Source organism: Gambusia affinis, linkage group LG13 (assembly GCF_019740435.1).
Source record: "Gambusia affinis linkage group LG13, SWU_Gaff_1.0, whole genome shotgun sequence".
Lineage (NCBI taxonomy): Eukaryota > Metazoa > Chordata > Actinopteri > Cyprinodontiformes > Poeciliidae > Gambusia > Gambusia affinis.
In genome coordinates, this window is record NC_057880.1 from 5,259,201 (window position 1) to 5,284,536 (window position 25,336).

Here is a 25,336-nt window from a genome sequence, read left to right on the forward strand (position 1 = left end):
GAGTGTGGGGGGCAGAGGGGCGAAGAGGTTTATCATATGGTTTTCCTCTCTTTGAATTGCGCCGCCTTTTGCTTTTCTTCTGCTGCCGTCTGTGTGGCCAGACTTCGCTGCGGCAGACGGTTCAAAGCGCTCTTTTCTGGGACCAAATGAATGTTTTCTCATTGCACGCATTGCAAGAGATTATGGACCGTCGCTACATACTTGTTCAGGAGGCGTGATTGCAGCAGGACCATTTCTTGATGCAATCTGCTGGGTTTGCATGGATGGAAAACCGAGATCAAATGGAATGTATGCATGATTGGGTTGAATGAATCCATTTTGTAAAGTGCCTTGATATTGTGTTCTGAATTAGGGTTATGTAAATAAACTGAGTTGAATAGATGCATTTTTAAACTCCAAGCTTCCACCTGCTAACTGACTTGCAAATTTTAAACGATTTTAATATTTCTTACAGAACTACAACGCTAAAAGTTTGAACAACTTTTGATAGTTTACTGGGGTTATTCATACTTGGAGCACATGAATATTAGAAAGGAGTTGATGTTAAGTGGCCTTTTCATTTATCTGTAAAACAAATCCTTTGTTTCTTCGGAATTGTCTTTTAAATTTGTATCCTGTGCTCCCTTCAGCATTCCTGCTTTAAGTCGTGCTTCGTCTCGCTCTCTTTCAGCCTGAATGACCCACAAAAATGTCTGAACACGTTGCGAAAAATACTTGAACTTTTTTGTTTTAAAACACCCAACTTACATTGAGAATTGCTAACATTGCGTGTCCCTCCTACAGTAATTACCTCCACACTGAAGAGTGCAGAAAGCCCACTCTGACAGCACTTGGTATTGAAAAAGTTTATATTTCCAACTGTTAGACCTGTCAAACGCAGGTCAAGGCTGGCCAAGCTTAAAATCGAATCCTGTTGCCAGGCGATAGCTCCTTACATCGCTAATATCAACTAAACATAATCAATTTCTAGAGGAGTTTCATTAAACAAATGTATCTCTTGGACGTAACCCAAGGATGGATAGTTGATGGCTTTATGGAGCAGAATGTCATTTCCCAACTTGTCGTGAGCAACATAAAACCAATCTGTTACACTTTCAATGCTTGTTCCACTTGCTGCCTGCGTTTACTTCTTAAAGGTTCTTTACCTGGGTTTTCTTGAGTACATTGCCTTTACTGCTGACTTGCAAAGCTTTTGAGCATGTAATCAAAGAAAACAGAAGGGGGGAATGGAAGAAGTGAAGAGGCTAAATGAGGGTAAAATGAGCCAAATAAAGACTGAGGGGTGGAATGGGCTCTTGCTGTTTAAACGCGTAAGAGATCAAATGGAGTAAATCTCGAAAGCAAAAACGGGTAGGGATGTAATCTTCCTTTTAAACTTAAATGAACAGAAAGACGTAGGCTGCAATTTTTTGGAGGAAATGTAGTGGAAATGGTCCATTCCTTGTTCCTGGCATGGGGTTTGGTGCTGGCTCGGGCTGAAAATGCACGGGTGACGAACGGGTCCTGCGCGGCTGTTTACTGAAAAAGTGTAAAAACTAATTATGCAGTTTAGCAACTGTTAATACCACGAGGCATATGTGCAAGCATCAGCGTGACACTGGTGTCTCCGGTGTAAGAACAAAAAAAAAGCATGTGGGCACGTCTGGAAGCGGTGCCTCTTAGTTTTCTGAGATAAAACTGTTCCTTTGTCTGGTCAGTGGAAAGCAGGTGGTGCAGAATTGAGTTTTTATATCACAAAACTCTGGAGGTAAAAGTAGATGACCAGTTCCAGATGTTGCGAAATGGGAGTTCAGAAGAACAAAAAAGAAAAAACTTTTTGTAAATAAAGTAACAGCGCGACTGAAAGTCGACTGTTTCAAAGAATCTGTGACCCTGGAATAACATGCATGTTAGCATAGTGCAGTTTTATGCTAGTCTAAGTTGTAGCAGCTCCTAAAGCCAAGACATGCTAAGGACACTTAATTCTTTCACCAATGAAATAATACTGGTGCATATTATATAATATTATATATATTTTAAAATTAGTGATAAAAAAAAATAAAGTCCAGACTCTGATAAACTTTTAAGTAGCCCTTTAATTTAGTGTTGATAGGAACTTTAGCATTGTTAGCAGCTAATAGTTAGCCAGTTGCTGTACTCCCACAGTGCTTACAAATTATTGGTTAATTTTCTGGTATTGTAGGTTTTACACTATTTTTACACAGATTAGGCATAACATTATGACCACTGGAGGGTGAAGTGGAAAATGTCAACCTTACAATGACACTTGTTGGAGGGCAGGATGTATTTGGCAACGAGTAAATGTTTTCCTGTCAATGTTTGATGTGGTATGAGGGGATGACTAGACAACTGGTCAAATAATCCAAACTACGGCTCATGTGGGGTATTCCCAGTCTGCTGTGGTCCGTATCTCTCAAGTTGTCCAAATGACCGATTGGCATCAAGGTTATGAGCATTGAAGAAGGTAGTCTGGTTACAAACGCCATCCCATCTCAGTGCTCCCCATCTCTATAAAGGAATAGATTCATCATACTTGGAATGATAGAACAACAACGTTCTCTTTGCTGGGCCGCGTTTCCCCTGTTCGATTCCCTGTGCGGGTCTCCTGAGGGCTCTTTGTGTATCTTGTTGTTTTTAAAGTGGAGGAAGTGGATGTTTGTGAGAAGCAAAATGCTAAACATAACTCAAATGGAGGCGGTCTAAGTAGGTGGAGGAATAAGCTTCTGAATGACATCTAGACAGAAAATAATTATGTGGACATATCTGCTTTGGATACAAGTGAATGAGAAGATCCAGATTTAGAAGGCAGCTGTGGCAAGGCAGAACAAATGCGCTGGCTCTGGTTTATGTAACGGGAAGAAAATAGCTTGTTTGACGTATCTGAGGCTTCGAAATGCCGATTAAACTGCATGCATAAAAGTTTATGGAGCTAAATTTACTTTTTCTTTGTAGTTTCGTTCCCAACCTGCACAGTCTACTTGACAGAACCATGTTTACACTTTGCAGGGCAAATAGTGGTGTTTTATTGTGGTTGTTGGTTTTGGGGAGAGAAAATAAAAATAAAAAAAAGTTTTGCACTTTTAAATATGAACTAAGAAAAGTTTAAATAAACGGACAGAAGAAGAATCCATCAGCTTTGACGGACCGTTTCTCAATCTTTTCTGAAAACTGCGCCTCGTATCGAGGCATGGCGAGTAGAAACCAGGTGTTTTCTCTGCTTCCATCGTGGCTCGTGGCTCCAGAGGCTAATCAGCCCACTTGACTGTGTCACTCTCTGTGTGCTCTGCTCCCATCATGCATCTGAGATCTCATAAACGGCCTGGAAATATTGGAGCAGTGCAGCTGCTCTGGCAGCATCAGCTGATTAGCATTCATATAGCTTCTTTTCTATAGCTTGTTTCCCTCTGACACACACACACACACACACGCACACCCACACACACACTCGGTCCCATCCCATTATGCAGAGGTTTGATTGGTACATGTTTAACAGGAGTCACGGGTTTGTTTTTCCAGCCCTTTTTGTTTTTGCCCTCATTGTTCCACCTCCTCTTCACCCAGCTCTGCTAGCTTTCTCTAATGTTTTATGTTTGTACATTTTGTCCCTGCATGAACTTGACTTGTGTTTTATGAGGAAGACAGCATTAATAAGTCCATAGAGGAAAAAAAGAAACCTCAGTTGAAACTTAAAGTTTACTACTCAGTCGTATTTGAACACGCCTCTGGAGTGGAGCTCTATTTAAGGTAAAGTCCTCAATTGCTTACCTTAACAGTATGCAGATGTATTTATATATATATAAATTTTACCATTAACTGCAGTGATGTTCATTACAGGTACAGATTTCCTAAATACATCCCAACAGATTACTTTCTTAAAAATTATTTTATTCTTTTTACTCCCCTCTAAATACGAGCACCACACACTCATTTGTGTCTTTCCAATCAAATTTACAAGCTCCCCAAAGACATTTCCTGTGTAGAGGCCGTCTGTGTGTCTGCGAGGGAGTCCCATGGATTTTCCAAACTCCTTATTTGGTTAACAAGCTACACTGCAGATAGGAATGATGGGGGAGAGCCAGGCACAATGTGGAGAAAGTCTGTGAGAAGATGAGTGGAGGGTACAGGCGGTGGGGAGAGGGGGAATCTCCCTGTGATGATAGGAAATGGCTTAATCTGATCCAAACACACACCAACAGATAAACTGTTAGGCACAGCTACGTACACACACGCTTTCACCGGTGACATAAAATAGAGAGTGGCTGCTGTTTATGCTTTTGTCCACTGATTTGTGTCTCGCTGTCGCATAAAAATGACTTTCACGGTAAACATTGTTGTCCAGAGGCCTGCTCTGTTTTAAACTGATAAAGTGTCTCCGAGCAGGAAAAACAAGTCACTGTAGCTCCTCGCCAAACTTTCAACCCTGGCCGAGAACATTTGAAAGGTTTCTCATGTGGAATTAGAGTGGATTACGGAACATTTTCCTCCAATGGATTCATTCAACTTCTTTAAGGGGCATGAATCCACTTCCATCATGCTCAATTTTATTCGTTTGTTGCTGAATGTATTTTTGAGTACAACAATCAGTATTTACCCCAAATAAGGTTAAATGGTCTGTATGAACACACATTGAACTGGTATGAATGGATTTATGGATATATTCTTCATAAGCTGACTCTATGGGTCTCGTTTATCACAGTTTCAGTCTCACGTTTGACTTTTTTTCTTTTCTTTAAGTAATAGTGGTAAATGTCAGTATGAGTCGTTTCTTGCTGCAAATTCCTGACTTGTAGAAATCAAAATGCTTCTGGCTTCATTGGCATGTTCTCTTGTCTTTCCCACTTTGAAGGATTGGAGAATAGAGAAAATATCGTCTGTTGTGTCATATTTTCATCCCAAGAAGTCGTGGATTACCAATTCATTTGATCAACATAAACGCACACAAGAGCTGTGACTGCATTTAATTTACAGTGATTGTTGGAATAATAATAGCACAAGGAATTTTAAATGGGAAGGTTTCTTCTTAACATCCTTTTGAAAGCTTTTTTTATTGTTATTATTTTAAAGTGTATGATTATATTTAAACATAAAGTATATATATTTAAATCAATTAAGGATTTCCTAACATATTTTTCGCTATCAGGGCTAATAAATGTGAGCATTGCTGTATTTTCACCACAGCAAAATGCAGGATTACATAAAATGAAGCATGATCTGGTGCATTTAAATACCAAAATAAAAACAAATTAGTGGATGGAATATGTTAAAGCATTCATATGGTTGGTTCTAAGCAATTTGCCATTTCAATGGATTCAATAATTGCAAACCACAAGTAAACGTCAGATCCTCAAACTGCACCGATTCCCCAAATGAAATAAAATAAATGACAAAAGATGCCATTGGAAGCAAGTGTCTTGACACTGAAAAGAATTTTTAAAAAATCTTAAACAATTAGTCATGACCAAAGCCACACAGCTCACTGAAATATAGCCTTTAATCTCTGCGGACCAAAGTAATCCAGCAGCAGCAGCAGCAGCCCCGCTGCTAAACCTCTTGGCATTTCTGGTTTCCTCCAGCCGTATTGAAGCCAGTATTATTTGTAGGCCTGTTAGTGAGCAGAATGGATCTTATTAGCGGACGTCTGGCTGAGTGCTGCTCATCTATTGCTGTGGTTCCCAGCTCTGGTTAGCATCATTATCGTCTTAGCTGTATAAAAGCCGGGGTGTAATAAAACCACACACGTACACTTGTTGCTCTCTTGTGTAAAACCGTGTCAAGCCTACAGTTTAACCATTACTTAATTATTATTTTTTTTAATCATAAGGTGGCTTTCATTTTATTGAATGTTGTTCAGAGGCTCTTCAGTGAGATTTGTATAGGAAGCAGGAACGCTTCATTCCTGCAGCCACAGTAACAAAACATGTACATGTTTCCCGTGTTTTGTTTAGTCTGACTGAATTCAACCCACCAGCAATCTGCTCCACACAAACAAACACGTTCGAGCTTGAAAGGCCAGTTGTTTACACAAATGGACAGATAACGCCCACATTCATAAGCAGGGTGGACGGCAGCTATTTATGCAGATGCATACATAAAAGGATATGCCCGCACGTTGGCTGTAGTTATATAAATGTCATTACTGCGAGCGACCCGGAGCGACGGGGTTTTAATCAGTTGGTTTGTTCGAAAATGATCTCGTAGTCCATCAGAGCATACACACACACACACACACACACACACACACACGCATGCACACAAGCCGCATTTTTCTGAACGTAAAAATAAAGCGGTGATTCCCAAAGTCCCAATTTTCCGATCCAAATACGTCAAGGCTGGTTGCCTAAAGGAGGGGAGTTATCCGCGCCGCTGCCTGCTGTGCTTCATGACTTCCTGTCTGTCCGTCTGTGCTTAATGCCAGAGACAGTTTTCTATTAGAATTAAATATGGACCTTAGCAGAAAGAAAGCTCTTTGAAGCACTATCTGTTGTGCGAAGTGGTTCAGATTGTACTTTAATTTAAAAATGAAGCACTTAAGTCTCATTAGATTTAGTGGGTTGTAGTCCCCCAAGACCGGGATTTAAATATAACCTGAAACCGTAAACAGTACATCTTTGCCATTTCTAAAATATGACTTAACCTTTAGCTTTTTGATTGAAAGCACATGAGATGCATTGATCTGAAAAACCACGTATCTGTAGAGCTGCTGGAAAAGGAGGGGCTCATGAAGCGCAAAGAAAACAAAATAAGTCACAACTGTGACTCGGTTCCCAAATCTCATACTAAGGAGCTAGTCAGATTTATTTATTTCCAGAAACAAGACTCTGAACTCATAGAGCAGGCTGAAAAACAATGAAATGATGATTTATATTTGTACTCTGAAGAAAAATAATAGACATGCAGCAATTTGACAGGAATACCATGAGAGAAACAGGAAGTGAAACACGGAGGCAAAGTAAAACACATCCGCTTTGGGGGAAAACAGCCTTTGCTTTCCTACACAATTTCACGGCTCACTCTGGGCTTTCTTCCACTGACTTTCATTTCTCCGGTAGACTTTCTGTTGGACCAATCAGTGATGACCTCGATGACCTCGATTTTCTGTGCCGTTTTAGAATTGCAGTCAGTCTGCAGTTGAGCAACAGAGGAAGTGAACGAAGCTCAGCTTAGTGTTGGCTAAGCTAAATGCTGAATTGACATGAATGGCCGCTTCCTTTGACTCGGTTCTTCTCTCTTCGCTGTGGAGGACGGTTGCTTACAGTGCAAGCAATTTCCAATTAGCATTTTCTCAACGTTCAGTTTGTCATTTCTAAAGGAAACTAAATATTTTTCTTTTTTTCTCCCCTCCAGGGGGTCTTTTTGTGGGCTCTAGTGTCCCTTATTTGAAAGTAGGCTGACAGGAAAGGGGAAAGGAGAGGGGGGGAAGACATGCGGTAAATGTCGACGGGTGCGGGAATCAAACCCCCAACGGCCGCGTCAAGGACTCAGGCCTCCAAACGTGGGCCCCACCATCCCCTACGCCACCACAGCACGCCCGGAAACTGAATATTTTTCTGTGGTAAATGGAAAATGATACACACACATTGTTCTGTATCTGAAAATGGTCACATTTGCGTACCCTCCGCTGTAAAGAGCATTCTGAAACTATTGCATCTGTGTCAGCAGAAACTAGTCTTGTATTTTAAATCTGTAACAAAACGTGCACTCTGTTTGTCTTGCAACGGAAACAAATGGCACTTGGTATCCGTTTTGCAACAACAGCAATCGGAGAATCCTTTAGTTTGTTATAAGGCGAGCTTGGAAAAAGTACGTGGACAGAAAAGTTGATGGAGCGAATCAAGAGCTGAAGAAAAACAACAGATGCAGGGAAATAGTATTTTTGTCCAATCTCATCTCCTGCTGACAGAGTTGGCATTTGTAGTGTACACGATTGTGTGTGTGTGGAGCGCAATCTTCTGGCTGCGTCTTTCAAAAATCTTAATGTTTATCTGGATGGTTTTCTGGACGCTTTCTCCGTTTTAAGCGTTGGAGAAGTGCTTTCCAAACACTGTCCAAAAAGTTTTACGTACGAAGGCTCAGCGACGGGAACGGCAGACGAAGTGGAGGGAGAGCAAATGAGAGGAGATGCATGTAATGGGAGAAGCACTGGAGTGGAGATCTGTCACAGCTGCTCAGATTGTTTTTTTTAGTTGCTTTTTTTTTCTTCCTGCGTTTTAGCAAAGTCAGATGGAGGGCATCTCTGCGGAAAGACGGATATACACACATCGCGATCCCTAGAGTAACTTGTGTGTGGCTGTGTGCATATTTGGATTCCTGCAGCCAAAATTCCTTTAGTGTGCTCATGTGGGGGCGTGAAGGCTAGCTAGTGTTAAAAATGTGCGAATGCTGCCATGCGAGTGTGATACCACCTCTGTCTGAGAGCGCCGCTGTGTTGACATCCCTGTGGGGACAAATCTGACTTTGAGGTTTCAGGTGTGGTTGATGCTTTTGACAACTAAAGATGCTCTCCTGTGTGAGCTCACTCAGGTGTTTTGTGGTGGACAACTCAAAGTAGTGCAGTACCTTATAAAAGAAAAGTTGAAAAGTGTGGCATGTGTTTTTTTTGTTTTTTTGTTTTTTTTTTTTGTTTTTTTTGTAACCTGTTAATAGGTGTGTATAGTTTTCCGGGGCATCAACTCAGGGGTTTTTACCCTGTCACCTCAGTGAGTGGTTTAGGATTCATTGTTTGGAAGCAAAACACAACACAACATTAGATAACCTGAAACATTAGATTAATCACACAAAACATTTACTACATTGCCAGTTTGATTGAAATGGTTTTCTTTAGGAGGCAAACCCAACTCAGAGCTGTTTTCTCATGTTGACTGCCGATCCTTTGAGTCCCTCTCTGGTCGGCTTTATCCAGGTGCTACCTGTGGTCTTCTCCCTGTTCAGGTCCGTCCTGCTAAAATAAAGGCAACAATCACTTCTATAAAGACATTTTGTTGCTTCTATCATGACGTACTTGATCTTGAATCAAGATCAAGTACGTATGAGGTATGTATGAGGTAAAAGCCATACCAGTGGTTATGTTTTACTACTGACGGAGGTAGCTGCGATGTTTCTCAGTCGTGACATCCTGAGTATCTTCATTTATTCAGCAGTGAGAGTGTAAAGTTCTCAAAGGCTCCACCTTGTGTCAGAGGAGAAGTCGACTCCATCATTTCTTCAGTGTCGGCCTGGTGGTCAGGGGATTCTCTGCAGCAGAAGGGTAAATCTGTTCTCCATCTGCTGCCGAGAAACAAAGCTAGGCGCAGTTATCCCTCTAACGCAATAAGCTAAACTCTGTTGCCTCTCTTTGTATTTGCCTGTGGCATTAGAATATATGTTTTTTTGTTTTTGTTTTTTTACAGCTTTAGAGTGACGCAGTTGATTTTGACATGTGATGCATAAAATTGGATGAATGAACACCACTGTGTTCGGTCAGAAAAACAAATGGAGTCGAGCTATTTTTGAACAAACGCTCATCATCATCTCGTTGTTAGAGATGGGTTCAAATGCAATGGCGATCATGCAACGTTTTTTTTTTCACGGAGCGTTCAACACGGGCTCCAGATCTGTGATCGGCGAGGACGCTCACCCAGGGTGTGTGTGTTCCCATTTCCTACCCTGTGGGCCAGATTATGAGTTTTCTCTCTGCTGCCTTTTTGTCATTGCCTGTAGTGGATTTGGATCAGACCGAGGGTTTTGTTCCGGACTGAAAATGCAAGATAAACAACCATGTCTGCAGGCACTCGTTCACACACGGAGCACGAAATACAGCGTCAAAGATGACAGATGCCAACTTCAACAATGAACGCACTCAGTGCCACACACTTCACTGTGAAGAGTTTAATAGATACAACCACATCGTTGTTGTTCCATTAAAAAAAACGGCTCCAGAGAAATTATATCCTCGATTTCTAACATTCACACATTACTGTTGCATTTCACAACCAGGTTTGTTGTTGTTTTTTTGAAATATCACATCGAATAGTGAGGTAGAACAGCAGGACAAAGTCACAACTGTGTATCACAGGTTTTGATATAATCATGTCTGTGCGCAATGTAAATTCAGTTTGTTTTCATTTTATTCATCGATCATTTAAATCAATGCATTTAGTGCATTTAAAAAAAATATTACATAGATTTCAACATATATTTAAAAAAAAACAATTGCATACAAAAGTTCCGGCAGGAACCTTTGTATTCATGCATTTCTGGCAGGCCCTTAAATCTGACGCACAAACACAACAGATAACGAACAGCACTTCTCTTGACCTGCTGGGGTTCAAATGTGCTTCAAACAATGTGATGGGATGCTGGAAAAGACTACTGTGTGTGTGTGTGTGTGTGGGCGTGTGCGTGTGTGTGTGCAAGTTGGGCAAAAAGGTGTTGGCCTGTGACCAAAACCTGAATTATCATCTCAAACCAAAACATTTTGCTGCAGTTACAGACATCCCCAACACTGTCGGTCTAAACTGAGATCAGACAAGATTTCAGAGAAAGATTTGCTCATTTTTAGCCCCCTGAAGGATTCTTGTATTTTCCTCTTGAGTGACGGAGACTTTGTGAGATCAGTCTAGCTGAGCCCAGCCTCTTGTGTTTACCGACGGACTCTTTCTATGCATGGATTATTCTAATATTTTGTTTTTGGCTTCAGAATTAAACTGGAACTATTACTATTCTGATAATTGATGAACAAGTCCAGCAGGTCTGGACCTGCATCTGACTTTTGGCAGCCAGACTTGCCTTGCGCCAACATCATTACTTAGAACTAAATGTATGTGGGTCAGAGGAGGATTACAAATGTGGATCATATTTGAACCAAATATGCACCGCTGTCTATCTTGATAGGTGAGAGAGGTGTTGATTTCATGAAAACACGTGAAACTAAACGTTTAGCTACAGGCTCTGCAGCTGAATAGTTGTAATGTTGCGTCTGATTGATGTCAACTTGTCATATAAGTCTGCAAATCCCAAACTTCAATTTAAAAAAACAAGTTTATATACTTCATGCACCACCTCCAGTGGGTTTTAGCGTTCATGTGTTTGATGTTATTAAATGGACTTGGTATCTACTTTGAGTTTAAAATTGAATGGAGTCCTGATTAGGATGTTTGCTGAGCACAGAGTGGCTTTCACGAGATCCATCTGGCTTGTACTGATTTGAGCTAATTTAAATGCATCACAGATGAAAGAGGCAATAAATAATCCATCTGTCTCCTGATGCAAGCCTGTGGGGAATGTGTTTTTTTAATTATTATTATTATTATTATTTATTTCCTGCTTCTTCTTCTTCTTCTTCTTCCAGTTTCTGGCTTGTCCTGTCCTCACTGTTCTGCCTTCTTTATCTTCTCCTTTCCCCCTCTTCCTTCCCTCCCGCCCCTTCAGTAAAACCATCAAGGTGAAAATAATTGATGACGAGGAGTATGAGAAGAACAAAGCCTTCTACATCGAGATCGGAGAGCCCCGCCTGGTGGAGACCAACGACGCCAAAGGTCAAGAAGAGGGTGAGCCGCCTGACCGGTTCCGAAAAGCCGACCATGTGAAGCTCCAGAGCGTCCGCCATACCGCAGTGGCTGCATGCTGCTAACACGGAAACTCCACAGGAGGAGACGCAGTTTTGAATGTTCTGACTCTTCGTTTTACTCTCCTCCTGATGCGTCCGGGGGAGGGGAGCATGCAGCCGACTGCGGGGTCACCTCATCTCACCACATCTACCACCTAGTTTTGTTCAGTTATTTGTAATCATTTTATATGTGTTTTAATTTGCATACCTTGTCATGCCATTTTTTTTTATTTATTTTTTGTTGTTGTCTTCCATGCATGAATTTACCACCTTCCTTCTGTATGTGTTTGTGTGTACGTGTGTTGTCCCATGCAGGAAGACCATAACCGTTAAAATCTTAGACCGGGAGGAGTACAGTAAGGAATCCTCCTTCTTCATTGTGCTCGAAACCCCCGAGTGGAGACGCAACAGGAAGGAGCAGACAGGTGTGATGGGCAATCAGCATCGATCGTACACTTTAACTCTCTCTTAAACTTCCCTGGTTTCCAAAACTTGGAACGGCGCAGCAAATTCCCAAATTGTAGTGCACGATTTGTGGTTGTGTTATGTCTTTCCTATGCAGCATGTCATTGTCTCAACTGACATTTTGCTTTGAGTTGAGCTTTAGTTTGATTCCCATTGAAATAACCAGAACCCCAATGTTTTGTCAGTAGGTAAGTAAGCCAAATTCACCGACCCAACAAAAATGTACTGGTAGTTTTATACTTTACCACGTAATATGAAGGTTTTTGCCACATATAGGTGTCATGAGGCCTTGGTTTCTATCTTTTTGTGAGTTTCATATTTTCTGACACTTGGTTTAAAAACTTGAATCGAATTGAATTTTCTTGTTCAATTCAATTTTCTTGTTGACTGAACTACACAAGCTGAAAGTCAAACTTTAAGCTGTTAAATGAAAGGCTGACCAATATCAAGGTACAATGAGGTTTAAAATGCTTTTATCACAACTGTACAAATCTTCGTCAGCTGTGCAAAAAAGTTATTTTCTCCCCCTCTTACAAGACGGGCAAACTTGGCGGATTAGAAATTTCCAGTAACAAAGATGGGCAGTCATGTGTTGAATATTAAGAACCATCATCCTTAACCCTATTTCTAAACATCACTTGGTAAACTAGAAGCCACAAATGTGTTAAGCAGCTAATAGCAGGTTTGCTACCGGAGCATACACCCCAACTAATTCACTAATCTGTGAACAGCATCAGCAGCACAGCATCACATGAAAAGTAGCCCAATTACGAGCTAACAGCACTTAGCTCATCTATCGACTGTGAACTATTTAGTTTACATCAGTAATGCAGAAGTTCTGTTACACACATGGGAAGCAAGCAGAACTCATTAAGCAGTGTGCCATTATTCATGTATTAATTCTGAGTCATGGACTAATTAATAATGCATTGCCATAATGTGATTCGCTTTATGATTTGTACCACTAATTTAACTGTTACAATGCTACCCTGGTGCCATAACAGCTGAGTTTTTTTTTTTTTTTTTAAGTATATAACTGTACAACAGTCTTAATCACCTGTAATTTCATTATATCTAAAAAAAAAATCAGACTTTCTATTGATGTTTTAGAGACGACTTGATTTGAAGTCCCCTGGTCTTCCTGAAGGACTCTCAAATTATTTTCTTTGAAATCCAGCTGCTCTCTGGCTTGTATGTAACCATGGCAGCACACGGTCCCACGTTTTCCTCCATACATGAGAAAAGTGGACATGTTGAAACCAAAAAGTCTAATTTACTATAAGACACTAAAATGCATCATCATTCATTTCACTACAAGAAACACCGAGCCAAGCGTATATAATTGATTTATGTTTTGCTACTTGACAAACAAGCGCATCTAATTTTCTCAAGAGGGTATTAATTAAATTTTTTTGTTCGTCTAAACTTGAGTGTCTATTATCTATAATGTAACTTATGAATTCACTGACAAGCCAATACAAATTTAAAGCACTTTTTAATGTAAATATGACCCATTATGATATTAACACAAGCCTAAGCATTTCTTAAGGTCGTATTTTGACAGTATTTGAGTTGAATGTTTAGCGAACTCAAATATTGACAAGGAAATAACAGTTTGCACATGAGTTACAGTCAACTAGTGCTTCTGTTTAGCATTTTTTTTTATTCTTATATGTTTAAAAACATTTACTCCTTTTTATGTGGAAGTGGAGTCACACGATTCACTCCTGTCATCGGCTTTGTTTTATTTTTTTTCCTACAGGCTGTGCGGTCACCTGTCTACTGAGAAGATGGTCAAATGTTACGATCTGCTTTTCGCTCTATGCGGTTTGAAAATGTCACCTTTAAGACGATGACGGATCAAAAAGGGAACAATGTTGTTAACCAGCTGGCCGAAAAATAAAAACGTTAAATTTATAAATGTTTACATTTTATAAATACAGGGATGGTGGAGAAGCCATCGAAAGCTAAATTAGCTTACATCTCAAAAAAAGTTCTGGCTTTAAGAATAACATGTTGAATTACTTCAAACATCCTAATACTGACTGATAACAGCCTGAAATATTTTCGTAGTTACGTGGTAATGCGTTGTAGTGGTCAAAATTGTACATTTCTGTATAAAATAAATTCCAAATTGTCATATAAAATAAAGTCTAGTTGTTTTTAGGCACTAAGCCTGTCATGGCATAAAGTCTAGAGATATATTTTCCTACTTACCTCATAACTCTTCGGCGCTATCCACCAGTCTAAGCTCTTATAAATGACATTGAGTGCTTTAAGTTTTCACTCTTGGTTGTTTTTACATCCGACACCTTTAGACCCCAGAAGTTAGTAAAACCTAAAAAAAAAAAAAAAAAAAAAAACATTTTCCTCCAATCATTGATAAAGTCTCATCTCGTTCAGATGACTTTGATGATGACTCCTTATCCCCCTAGAAGTAATGGGCGATACTCTTCAACTTCTGTTAGGTTCACACTGCGCGTAGTTTGTTCGATTCAGTTCTGAAATCACAAGAAAAATTGATCTGAGGGCACATTACGCTGGAGAAATGCACACCCTGTATCTTAACTCTAACGTAATTAGCAGCATCACAGAAGTAATTTCATCTGACGTTGCCACAAATCAACAACGTGCCAGTCGGCTCAAGTTAAATCAGCCTATTACTGATCTTCTCTTGCCGTCTAAAAGGTTTTTTTTTGGTTTTTTTATTCCCATTAATTTCACCTCAGCTCCTCTGCGCAGCCTGATTAAAAGCAGCTTTCTCTGCGTTTGATTCACTCACACACTTAACACACAGCTCAGTGCCGCCATTGTGGTGATGGGTGTGCTCACGTGCAGGCGTGTGTGCATGTGTGTGTGCATGTATGTTTACCAGGCTTCGACGGTGGTTGCATAGTGATCAAATACAAAGGCTGGATATCACATTATCACAGTCAGGAGATCAAACACACCACCAGGGACACACAGAGCAGACACTCGTCATCTTCAGGCTGCAACTGGCTTTGTGTGTTTAATGTCTGTTTGATGAACTGATGTGGTTCTCTGTGCCAAATGGGCCCAGCATAGAGCTTTATTGCTTTGGACCGTTTCAGGCTGCGTGTGCATGTTTCTCATGCATATGCGTACGCATGTGGGTATTTGCGCACACAAGCCAGCAAAATCTTAAAAAAAATAAAGAAAAAATTTGATCTTCTTGGTTTATGTTTAGTGCTAAAAAAAAAAAAAATATATATATATATATATATATATATATATATGTATATATATATATATATATATATATATATATATATATATATATATATATATATATATTGTTTAAAATAGATTTATTTAAACCACTTCTTCAGTAATATAGCAATTTTTTTGTTTTTTGGGGTTTTATTTTTCGCCAACTTATGGTTTTATGTAGTTTATAGCCAGTTAGCCAGGGTCATATTAGAAAGGTGTACCATATAAAACATATCTCATATATTGCACCCTAAAATGTTTTTTATTCATATATGCTGAGTATATGACTAGTCTGTAATCCCGTGTGAGTAATTGACCAATATTTCTGGCTGTGAATTTGATTATTCCGATGGTTGAACAAATTAAAAAAATAATAATAATCTCCACATTTTGCAGATTTTCCATTTGTCTCTTTTTGAAACAATTACATGTGCATTAAAATTGCAAACAAACAAATGATTCCATCTCTGTAATTCAACCACTAAACCTGACTTTCCTAATCAAGTCTAAACAGCGATGTCGAGAGGACATGTGGATGATTTTTCATGTTGTTTTTGGACTAAGTGGGCGTTTTGAGCTGAAATGTTCGTAAGACGTCCACTGGACGTCAAGTGTTTTCTGGGAAGTGCTTGGAAGAAGTTAAACTTCAGTCAGCTTGGATAATTTAGCTGTAAATGCACCATTAATTTTCATTATACTTAAAAATCCTGCATTCACGGCTTTTCGCTGTAAAATTACTGTCCAACAAAAGACAGTTGCCCATTTCTAATAATAAAACAGATGAACACCAGTATTTTTCTGGAATCACATATATTCACTTCATGCTATAAAGTTGCATTTTGTGTCAAACGACTCGATCTTCTTTTCTGTCCCTAGTTGCTCTTCAATGATCAAAGCGCCGGTTCTCCCCTTTAACTCCCCTCGGCGCGTTACAAAGAGACTCCTAGATGTAAATTAATTTTTTTTTTTTCTTCATGCATTTTGGCACATCCTATCAGAGAATTTGAAATAAGCCTTAAAGTACCCATCAGAGTCGCTGAGAAACAGGAACAAAACACTCAAGGGTTGATTAATTAATGTGTGTTAATTGTCCCCAATTGACATAAAATCTGGAGAAAAAAAGAAAAAAAATGGCTTGTACAGCCAAGTGACTTTAGGAATACTATTAAACTATAAAGCAAAACATATTTTATACTGACCTCATGTAGAGTAGAAACATTTGAGACTTGCTTTATGTTTTGTTGTTATTTTCTTTGTATTCCAGTTTCATTCTCCATTACTGATCCAGTGGCGTAATGGTCAAGATACCAAAATCAATCAATTAAAATAATCATTAAAAAGTACATTTCAGTAGTTAAACTGAAGTCAAAACTTATATACAGCAGATTGATTGAGAAAACCGGGAAAGTAGTTTATACATTCTAATCTAGTTGAGTTTGCCTTAAAGCTAAAAATGTAATTTTATTTATAAAATTTGAAAAGAAAAGAGACATTTTAAAGAAATGAAGACGTGCATAGATGTTTCTTTCATATTCTGTTTTTGGCTCTTTTTGGGAAATTCCAGATTCTTTATTTGTTTTAGATCAAATCCTTTGCTGAGGTAAAGATCGCTTGTGCCGCTTTTACATCAGACTTCTTTTTTCCACTCAGTTTTCTACAAATATGCTTATATAAAGTTCTCTAAAAACATTTGTTTTATATTCATAATCGTTGTCCCATCTTAATGATCCCAACACGGCAGTTTCCCCAACGTCGATGTGAACGTCTTGGTGCATCTGGTAGGTGAATTCTTTTCCCTACGGGCACAGCAGCAGACCTCACTTAAACCTTTGTTGGTTTGCGGCTGAGTATTTCCAGTTCTTGAGCGGGTGTGTGGTGGCCCCAGGACAGCAGGAGGCAGAGGAGAGTTCGCAGCAGCCTTTGAACCTCTCGTCAGTCATCAGTGTGAGGGAGAGCGGAGCGTTAGGGTAGAGAAGCGCTGAGGGGGGAAAAAGAGCCGAGAACACATCGGCCCTGCAGAGATCGGTGACCCCCTTGTCCTCATGCAGTAACATGTGTTGCCAAACTCAAATGAGGGCAAACCCAAACTTTTAAATCAAACGCATGTCGCTGCATGTCTCTGTGCAACCCTCCTCAAGCCTCCACATGTTTTGTGGCAACCACATATTTCAGTTTATTTCATTTGGATTTTTTTTTTTTTGACAGACCAACATAAAGTAGTGCATTCTTGTGAAATTGGCAGCTTAATTTTTTTACAAATAAAAGTATTAGTTAAAGTTAAAGCTACAAGACAAGTTGTTATAAACATCCAAAAACCTTTGGCTTTTCTTCTTTGCAAAACGCCTCTCCGATCATCAGGTTGGATGGAAATAATTAAACTCTCTTACGCCTTGCCATAAATTACCAGCTGGATTTAGATTTTTACTTAGACTATTTGCTTTAATTACAAGTCGTTTGTGCTACTAATTAATACGCCTGCAGTCAGACGTCTGTGTGAACGTTTTATGAGCCCAAAGCGAACCGCGTGCGCAGAAGAACTGCGGCGACGTCACACAGCAGCACACAGTTTACCAAAGCAACAATCCATGAAGCCATCTGTGGATTGCTTTCAAAGTTTGTTCAGCAGCCAGCCGCGTTGTCACAAAATCCTAACATAATCGACTCTGAAAAAGTCTCGTCCAGGTCAGGTGGGTCCTAAAAGAAGCAGATTTGGGTCACATTTGCCTGCTGTTTGAACATCGCCTAAAGGTTCTCAGCCACCTGAGCTGCAAATTCCTGGATCTCCAACATTGAAATTGGACAAATTTGCAAAAAAGGTTACATGACATTAATAGTTCCAGTTCTATCATCCCCGTTTCTGCATCTCCTCTCCCGTGTGAATGGGTGTGTGTGTGTTTATAATAATTGCACTGTGGGGAAGATGAATCGAATCGACGCAACGTAGGTGCTTTCCATTTAAAGTTTAAGGCACGTTACGAGGCGACAGGGAAACGGTGGTTGTGGTTTAGATGGGAGAGACTCTAAAATGATCTGTGATGCTCTTTCCAAATATTGAAACGTGACGATGCGACAGCATCTGTGTGTGTTTAATTACGCATTAGTGCAAAACATCATCATCATCCCCAGCACCAAATAAGATGGTGTCAAAGCACAATGAAATAATTGGAGACACAACGCTGTTGTGCTGCCGGAGTGTGTGTGTTTACCAGCATTTCTTCACATTAGGACTGATCATTAACGTGGACAAATTGTCATATGTATAATGGCAAACAGCATTAGATCATTTTATGGCCTAGCTTAAAACGGCGTTGTTTACTCAACGACGATTAAAACCAATCAGCAGATGATGCACATGAATGTTTTATCTTTATGGCAGCAATATCTAGTTAATATTAACACCCGCATTACTAATGATTTATGGTGTTCGGCCATAAATGGAGCTGTAATGTCATCATATTATATACACGTCTCATGGTAACCACTGTAAATAAAGAAGAAATGTAGCTTTGAGATAAAAATTAAGCTCTCTACTGTAATACTGATGGGGCTGTTAGAACATAACCAACACTGAAGCAACAGTTTGCGGTATTTGGACGGCTTCAAATCAAAAATCCTCTATATGCTCTCGAAGACACTTGTATTAATTACATTTTTACACATTTTAAAACTTCCTTGTGCTTGCAGTCTTACGCTTTTATGAGGATCCAATCGAACCGCACAGGTTAGTTCTACCGTTTTGTAGCTCACAAACGTCAGATGCATTAAGAACTTTTTATTTTATTTAATTTTTTTTGTCAACTTACATTCAATGTAATTCAGTTGGATGTAGAGCACACCTGAACAACCACTGGTTCATGAACAAAGTAATAGTAGGAATTACAAAAAAATAATAATCTTCCTTCATTTCAAGCTGTTGTGAACTAAACCTGATGAGCAGAAACTGCAGTTTTTACAGCTGCAGTCCGTGACGTACAAGAACAAGTTTCAGAGGATCCACCCAATCACAGGTCCAATCCTTAATATTGACATGAACCTAATTACTCGTACCATACTTTCAGTGAATGATCAATGTTTCCAAAAATCCTTTCACATACAATTTTTACCCCATTTTTTTTATATGGCTAAAGTAAATTATCCCAATAGGTCACATATGTGACCAGAAGATCTTAATTTAACTGGATTTATGCAGACATGCATTACTCTTCATACAGTGACATTCAATACACAGTTTAAAATGTGTGGCGATGCAATACATAAGAGAAAATACACCTTCACCTCCACCTTTCACAAAAATGTTAGTGGATTGTAATCATTAAGAACCATACAGCAGGTTTCTACAGCAAGTTTTTTTTTTCTTTTAGTTTAGGTGTATTGTTGATTGACAGTATTTAAGCAATGCGTGCTCTGTGAATGTGTTCAGCTCACTGAAGAGGTGGAGGCCCCGTTCAGCCCTGTGGCTGTTTTTACTGCGTTTCTGTAGAGTTGACTTAATCACTCTGTGATCACGTTCTGTTGATGCAGACGATGTCTGAACCGTGACAGCATGCAAACTGAGCGTGCCGTGATTTTTCCTCAAAAATGTTACTTTAACTCACTGCTATCATTCTTCAGCACGTCAGATCTGGCAACCTTCTCAGTCAGGCATCAGAGTCATGAAGACTTTCAATCTTTTCCATGACAACCAGATTTCAGAGTGATGTTCACTGGCAGCGACTGCGTCGGCACTCTGTTGCTAAACTAGATAGGACTGGATTCAAACATGACTTCTGCTGAGTAACAAGCCGTTCATCATTCAGCTGATAAGTAATTCATCTTTTCTCCAAAAGGCTGAATTACTTATCAGGTAATGTATTATATTAAAAGTGGAACATTTTAATTGCTTAGAATTATTGCCACCCCAAAAGTTCATTTTTGCAGTGCATAAAAATCTTTCCACTTATTAAAACCAGCTGGCAGCAGATGAGGGGAAAATGAATAATCGTCCCCGAATCACACTTCCATTAAGACGCCAAACAAACCGACGGCAAATGTCAAGTGAATCTGAATCGTCTAGCGCGATTTCGGTGCTTGAATGTCACACTGTAATTGGTCCTCACTGAATGGGCGCATTACAGAAAGTCTGTTAAATACCAAATCAACAATCATAAAACCGCTGTAATAACAAATGGCACCAGCAGATAATTCGCAGACGAGACGCAGACAAAAGATCCCCCCCCTCCCCCCCCCCACCCCGTCAGCCGTTGCTGACAAATCCTGGCTGTTGGACATTATTAAGCAGCTTCTGTGTGGAAATGTCATTTGTGGTTGCTAGGGGCAGCAGAATAATCGACAGCTGAGCGCGGTGCCTCGCCGTTTGAAATCACAATCATTTTCTAAATGAATCGTCATCGTCAGACCATGAGTCAAGTGAACAGTTTGGTGTATAATCACAGGTATTGCGCTATAGTCAATCTAATTATTTTTTCACGATAACATTTGATCGAGCTGGACCTTAGTGGTGCTAATCTGTCAGAATTAAGACAATGTTATAGTCATGTTAAAACTTGCTTTGGAGAAAATGATGCGACTTTTGCAACACCTGTTTTTTCACCACCTTACATAAGTTACATTACTTACTTTTCCCTGTTCCTCTTGTTAAAGCTAAGACTTCCAAAAGGTGAGACAGCAGAACATAATCTTCTGCCTTCACTTTATTCTAGTTTGTCCCTTCCTCCTCCTCTTTTCGTATAATACCCACACTTGCTCCTCCTCAGATTTCACTCCTTCTCATCTACCAGCCGTTTTCTCTGCCCATTTCCTTTTTTCTTCTGCATCTTCAGTCACTCCTGTTGAGCTACAGACCCCATTAAAACATCGCATGGTGCGAAGTCTCACCTACATAACAAACGCATGCTACCTCCTGTCACCATTTCCTGTCCAGTGTTTACACCTCTGACACAACACATACTATACGGAGCGGCTGCTCGGTCCAAAAGAAGGAGAAAAGGCTAACAAAACGGGGAGATGAGTGACAAAAATTAAATTCACGAAAAGGATTAAAATATTTATCACACAAAATAGAAACGTATTTAGAATTAATTAAGAACGCCAATTAAGAACGGAGGAAATCCAGCAAAAAAAAAGCAGAAAGAATTAAATTAGATCAATTTATCAAAACTAAAACAAAGAGCCTAAAGCGTGGCAGACACGGTTGGAGTTGGAGACCTTTCTCAAGTTTTTTGGGGGTTTTTCCCAAGCAGTCACTTTATTCCATCAGCTTTGCTGCAGATGTATAGATTCAAAGAAACACAGCAGTTCTGAAGAGCCTTATCTGGCTGAAATCTTCTCTTTTGTTCTCCTCATTGCTAAATCCGGAACCAGCCTACGGTTTGAGCTAAAGAAGTGAGAATCTCTGGGCAATCTGGAGAGAACGTGCAAAGAAAAACAGCCGAATATCCCTCTCTCTTGTAATGCGCCAGCCTTGTAAAATGTTGTGGGAAAAGACTAAGTGCCATCTTATTGGCAACAGGGGGCTGAACAAAGCGTCAACAGTAGGGGCTCCAATCATTGTTGAAGGCAATTATTCCCTAATGTAATTTTCCCCGTTAAATAAATGTTCTCGGTGTGTTTCAACGTGAGGCTGTGCTTCTGCAGCATAGGGCGAATTTACTTAAAGCTTATTACACATTACCTACCTGGGGTGCCAATCTGTATGGCTGGTTATGAAGGTAATCATGATCACAGTGGAAAATTTTAAATAGCGATCCGTCATAGCTTTCTTTTATTATCATTATCAAAGCAGCAGCAGTGGTGGTATAGGAAGTGCTACTATTATCTCCATTTGAGCTCATTTGCAGCTGATACCCTCTTGACTGCAGTATTGTGGATTCTGTTACGTGAACAAGACACGGCTTTGGCGGCGCTGTCAGTCTGCTGAGGCCAGTAAAGTAAAGCTGAGTGAACGGGGGAACAATGGAAGACGCAGACGGATAAAAACATCTTGTGCTTTAAATCGTGAAGTAAAGACTAAGAGGATGAGGTCATGAAACAGGAAAATGGAGATTAAGGAGGCGGTTATATAATGAAATGCTGGGACGCAAATTATGCCCCTTGCGTATTTTAAATCGGATGATTTAAAGGTGCAGCACAGGTCATAAAATAAAACCTGCCCGGGCTAAAAGCAATTAAAAAAAAAAAAAAAACACTGTTAGTTATGGAGACGGCTTAATAATCTTTCGTTTAGAAGTCCTTGTGTGGAGCGACAACCGGAGCAATACCTTTGTTTGTCCTCTGGCTCAAATGCACCCTCATTTCAATTTAATGTGATTCATCTGCGAAGGAGCAGAGAGGGGAAGCGCCGCAGGATGAAAATCCAGTTGATGAATGGTGCGGCTTCGACTCGATGTGGAATCTCTCCCCAAGCTAAAACGGATACTGCCTGGTCGTCTTCGTCCCACTCGATCTGTGGCCTGGCCTTTTAATTGAGTTCGTTCGGTCAGCATTACATAGTCTGTGACGGTCTACACGTTTTTGCATGCTAATCATGATAAATTTGTGGAATGACTCACAACAGCTTGGCTCTGACAGCTAGATAACTATGCAAATTTTTTACTTGACCAATCAGGAACAAGAGCTCACATTGGATCCTTCACAAAATATCAAGTGTTTGATTGGGAAAAGAAACTTCTTGACGTCCGTTTTGGTCTATGCATCAAAAAGTGGCAATAAAAGCAGCGAACAAGTCACAAGGAAAGAGTTCCAGGTAACATCCTGGACATGTTGCCGGTCGCACAGGCATTAACACAACTTTATATCTGTGCTGACTGTATTGTAGGTTTATTAAAGACACGCCACAGAAGCATGACATGCACACCAAGCATATAATTCTGTCCCAGCCTGAATTCCAAGTTGGGCTATAAATCTAAACTTTAACACTTGTACAGAGCAAGCAATGCTAGCATACACTGGTAGATGAGGGCAATATAGAGTTTATTAACCCAACAATGATGATTTTGGATTGTAGGAAGAAATGTGAGTACCTGGGAAAACAGAAAACGCCCAAGGCAATGTTTGATCCTGGGATTGTTTTGCTGCAAGCTAACATTGGAAACAACTGTTGTACCAGTAGACGTGGGTTTTAAAATACAAAGAAAATAAGTGTTTGAGCAGAATGTGCACATGGAGGCCTATAGTTCACATTGCAGATATTTCCCATGCGCCTTATCCGGTTAAACAGCATCTTTTAACAAGAGACGCTAAAACTGTGAAGGCTGCAGGAAGGGAGAAAAAAACTGATGCCCCTGGTGCTGGTTCCCTTTCTTATTCTTATTCTGTATGTGCAGGTATTGGTAACCTTACATGCTCTGTGCAGTAACTCAGCTAAGGGGAACAAATGACCCAGGAGTTCATGTAGACTCAAAATCTTCAGCTATATAACAGCAGGCCCTGGCATTAATAACCGTACTGCCATGGAAAAATTGATCAGTCAGTCTCTCTGCTCACTCAACCTTCTGTTCGTACTAGCAAGTTATGAATCTACAGTAAGTTACTGACACAGATCTTAAAGGCGGGGAAATACTGGGAGGGCGCTACTGCATTGAGGTTAATCAAACCGACTTTTTTTATTATTTGTTAGAATTAAAAAGAATTAAAATGATTGTAAACTGTCAATTGTAATCTCCAGGGCTATCTGGTCTAGCACTATAACTGTGTTATGAAACAGTTCAAAGATGAATAAAAAACTATTTTTAACAATATAATTACACAGTCTGAGTATTCAGTGTACTAAAATTTCTATGTAAAAAGATGGTTCTGTCTTTTTTATTTCCCAAACGTGACTCTGACAAACTGTTAGGCCGGCTGGTAATGTCAACATTTAGAGTATACTATTTCATTTCCATAACTTCCTTTAAAATTATGTAAAAATTTTAAATGCCGTTACATGTCCAAAATAGATAGATGAAGACCAAGCTAAAAATGACAGTCGAAATATTCTGGGGATTTCAGGTGTGTGTCCCAATTGATTATCAACTTGTAGTGTGATAGTAGTGATGGTGAAGTTTCTGCCTTAAAGTTTGAGTCCATAAAGTCGAGATTAAAGCTGAGAAGTCAGGAGAATTGTGTTTACGTCTGAGAACATTAAATTAGAGGTCATTAAATCAGAGGCAACCACTTTGCATGCAAACACAATCGTAGCCACATTAGCTCAGCAACAAGTGGAGCAACAGAAGATGTTCCTGAAAAGTTATAAGCATTAAATCAATTGGACTGCATTGTGATGCTGACCCATTATACACTCTACATTTATATTTAGCTCTTAAAAGCTCACCTGTGCAGCAATAGCTAGCAATGACGAAATGGAGAATAACACTGAGTTACAAATAGGTTTTTGGAAGTTGTTTATGTTTTTCTCAGCTGAATTAGGACTATTTTGCACGGCTGGATCCAAAAATTGACATCCACTTTTTTCAATCAGATGAGGTGTTTCTGATCTTCTGACTATAGATTGATTATGGGGGGAAAAAAAGAGAAAAAAATTTGTTTCCTAACAGAGTGGATTAATTAAATGTTACAAACTTGGATTTCTGTAAATTGAATAATGAACAATTTACAGAAATGTACCCACAAGGGTAAGTACATGTAAACTGAACATTACGTCTTTATTGTGCAAAATTCTCCATCTCGTTTCTGTCCTGATGGACTCTCTCCCCAGATCCCAGATTCTCAGGAAACCGATCCAGATGTGAGAACAAGTCGTGCATTTTGATCCTCATGTTGCATCCATAGTTCAGAAAGTTTACCTGGTTGAGCAAAACCAATGACATTTTCAGAGTCATTGACCTCAAAATGACCTTAAAACATTTGAAAAACACCAGACAATTTTTTAGCTGTTGACCAATTGACTTTTAAAAGTTCATCAAAGGCTTTAAAAAAATATAACGACACAGCAGTAGAACATCCGGCAGCTTGCTTGCACTACTTTTAGTTTTCTGCTTGGCGTTTCATAAACTTACTGGACAATCCCGCCAAAAATTATTGTGCTTTTCCTGGAGTCACAGTTGGTTCTTTCATCTCCTG

General features: G+C 39.6%; 1 protein-coding gene across 5 annotated transcripts in view; it reads left to right on the forward strand.

Moving 5' to 3' along the window:
* Positions 1-25,336, forward strand: part of slc8a1b (solute carrier family 8 member 1b) — a 145,912-nt gene that overhangs the window by 87,782 nt on the left and 32,794 nt on the right. For 3 of the 5 annotated variants that reach the window (XM_044136271.1, XM_044136273.1, XM_044136270.1), the window contains one exon: positions 11,407-11,525. In XM_044136271.1, the coding sequence (XP_043992206.1) occupies positions 11,407-11,525 (119 nt within the window). Of the gene's footprint in view, positions 1-11,406; positions 11,526-11,899; positions 12,010-25,336 lie in introns of all 5 variants that reach the window. The other 2 variants (XM_044136272.1, XM_044136274.1) reach the window with 1 other exon arrangement.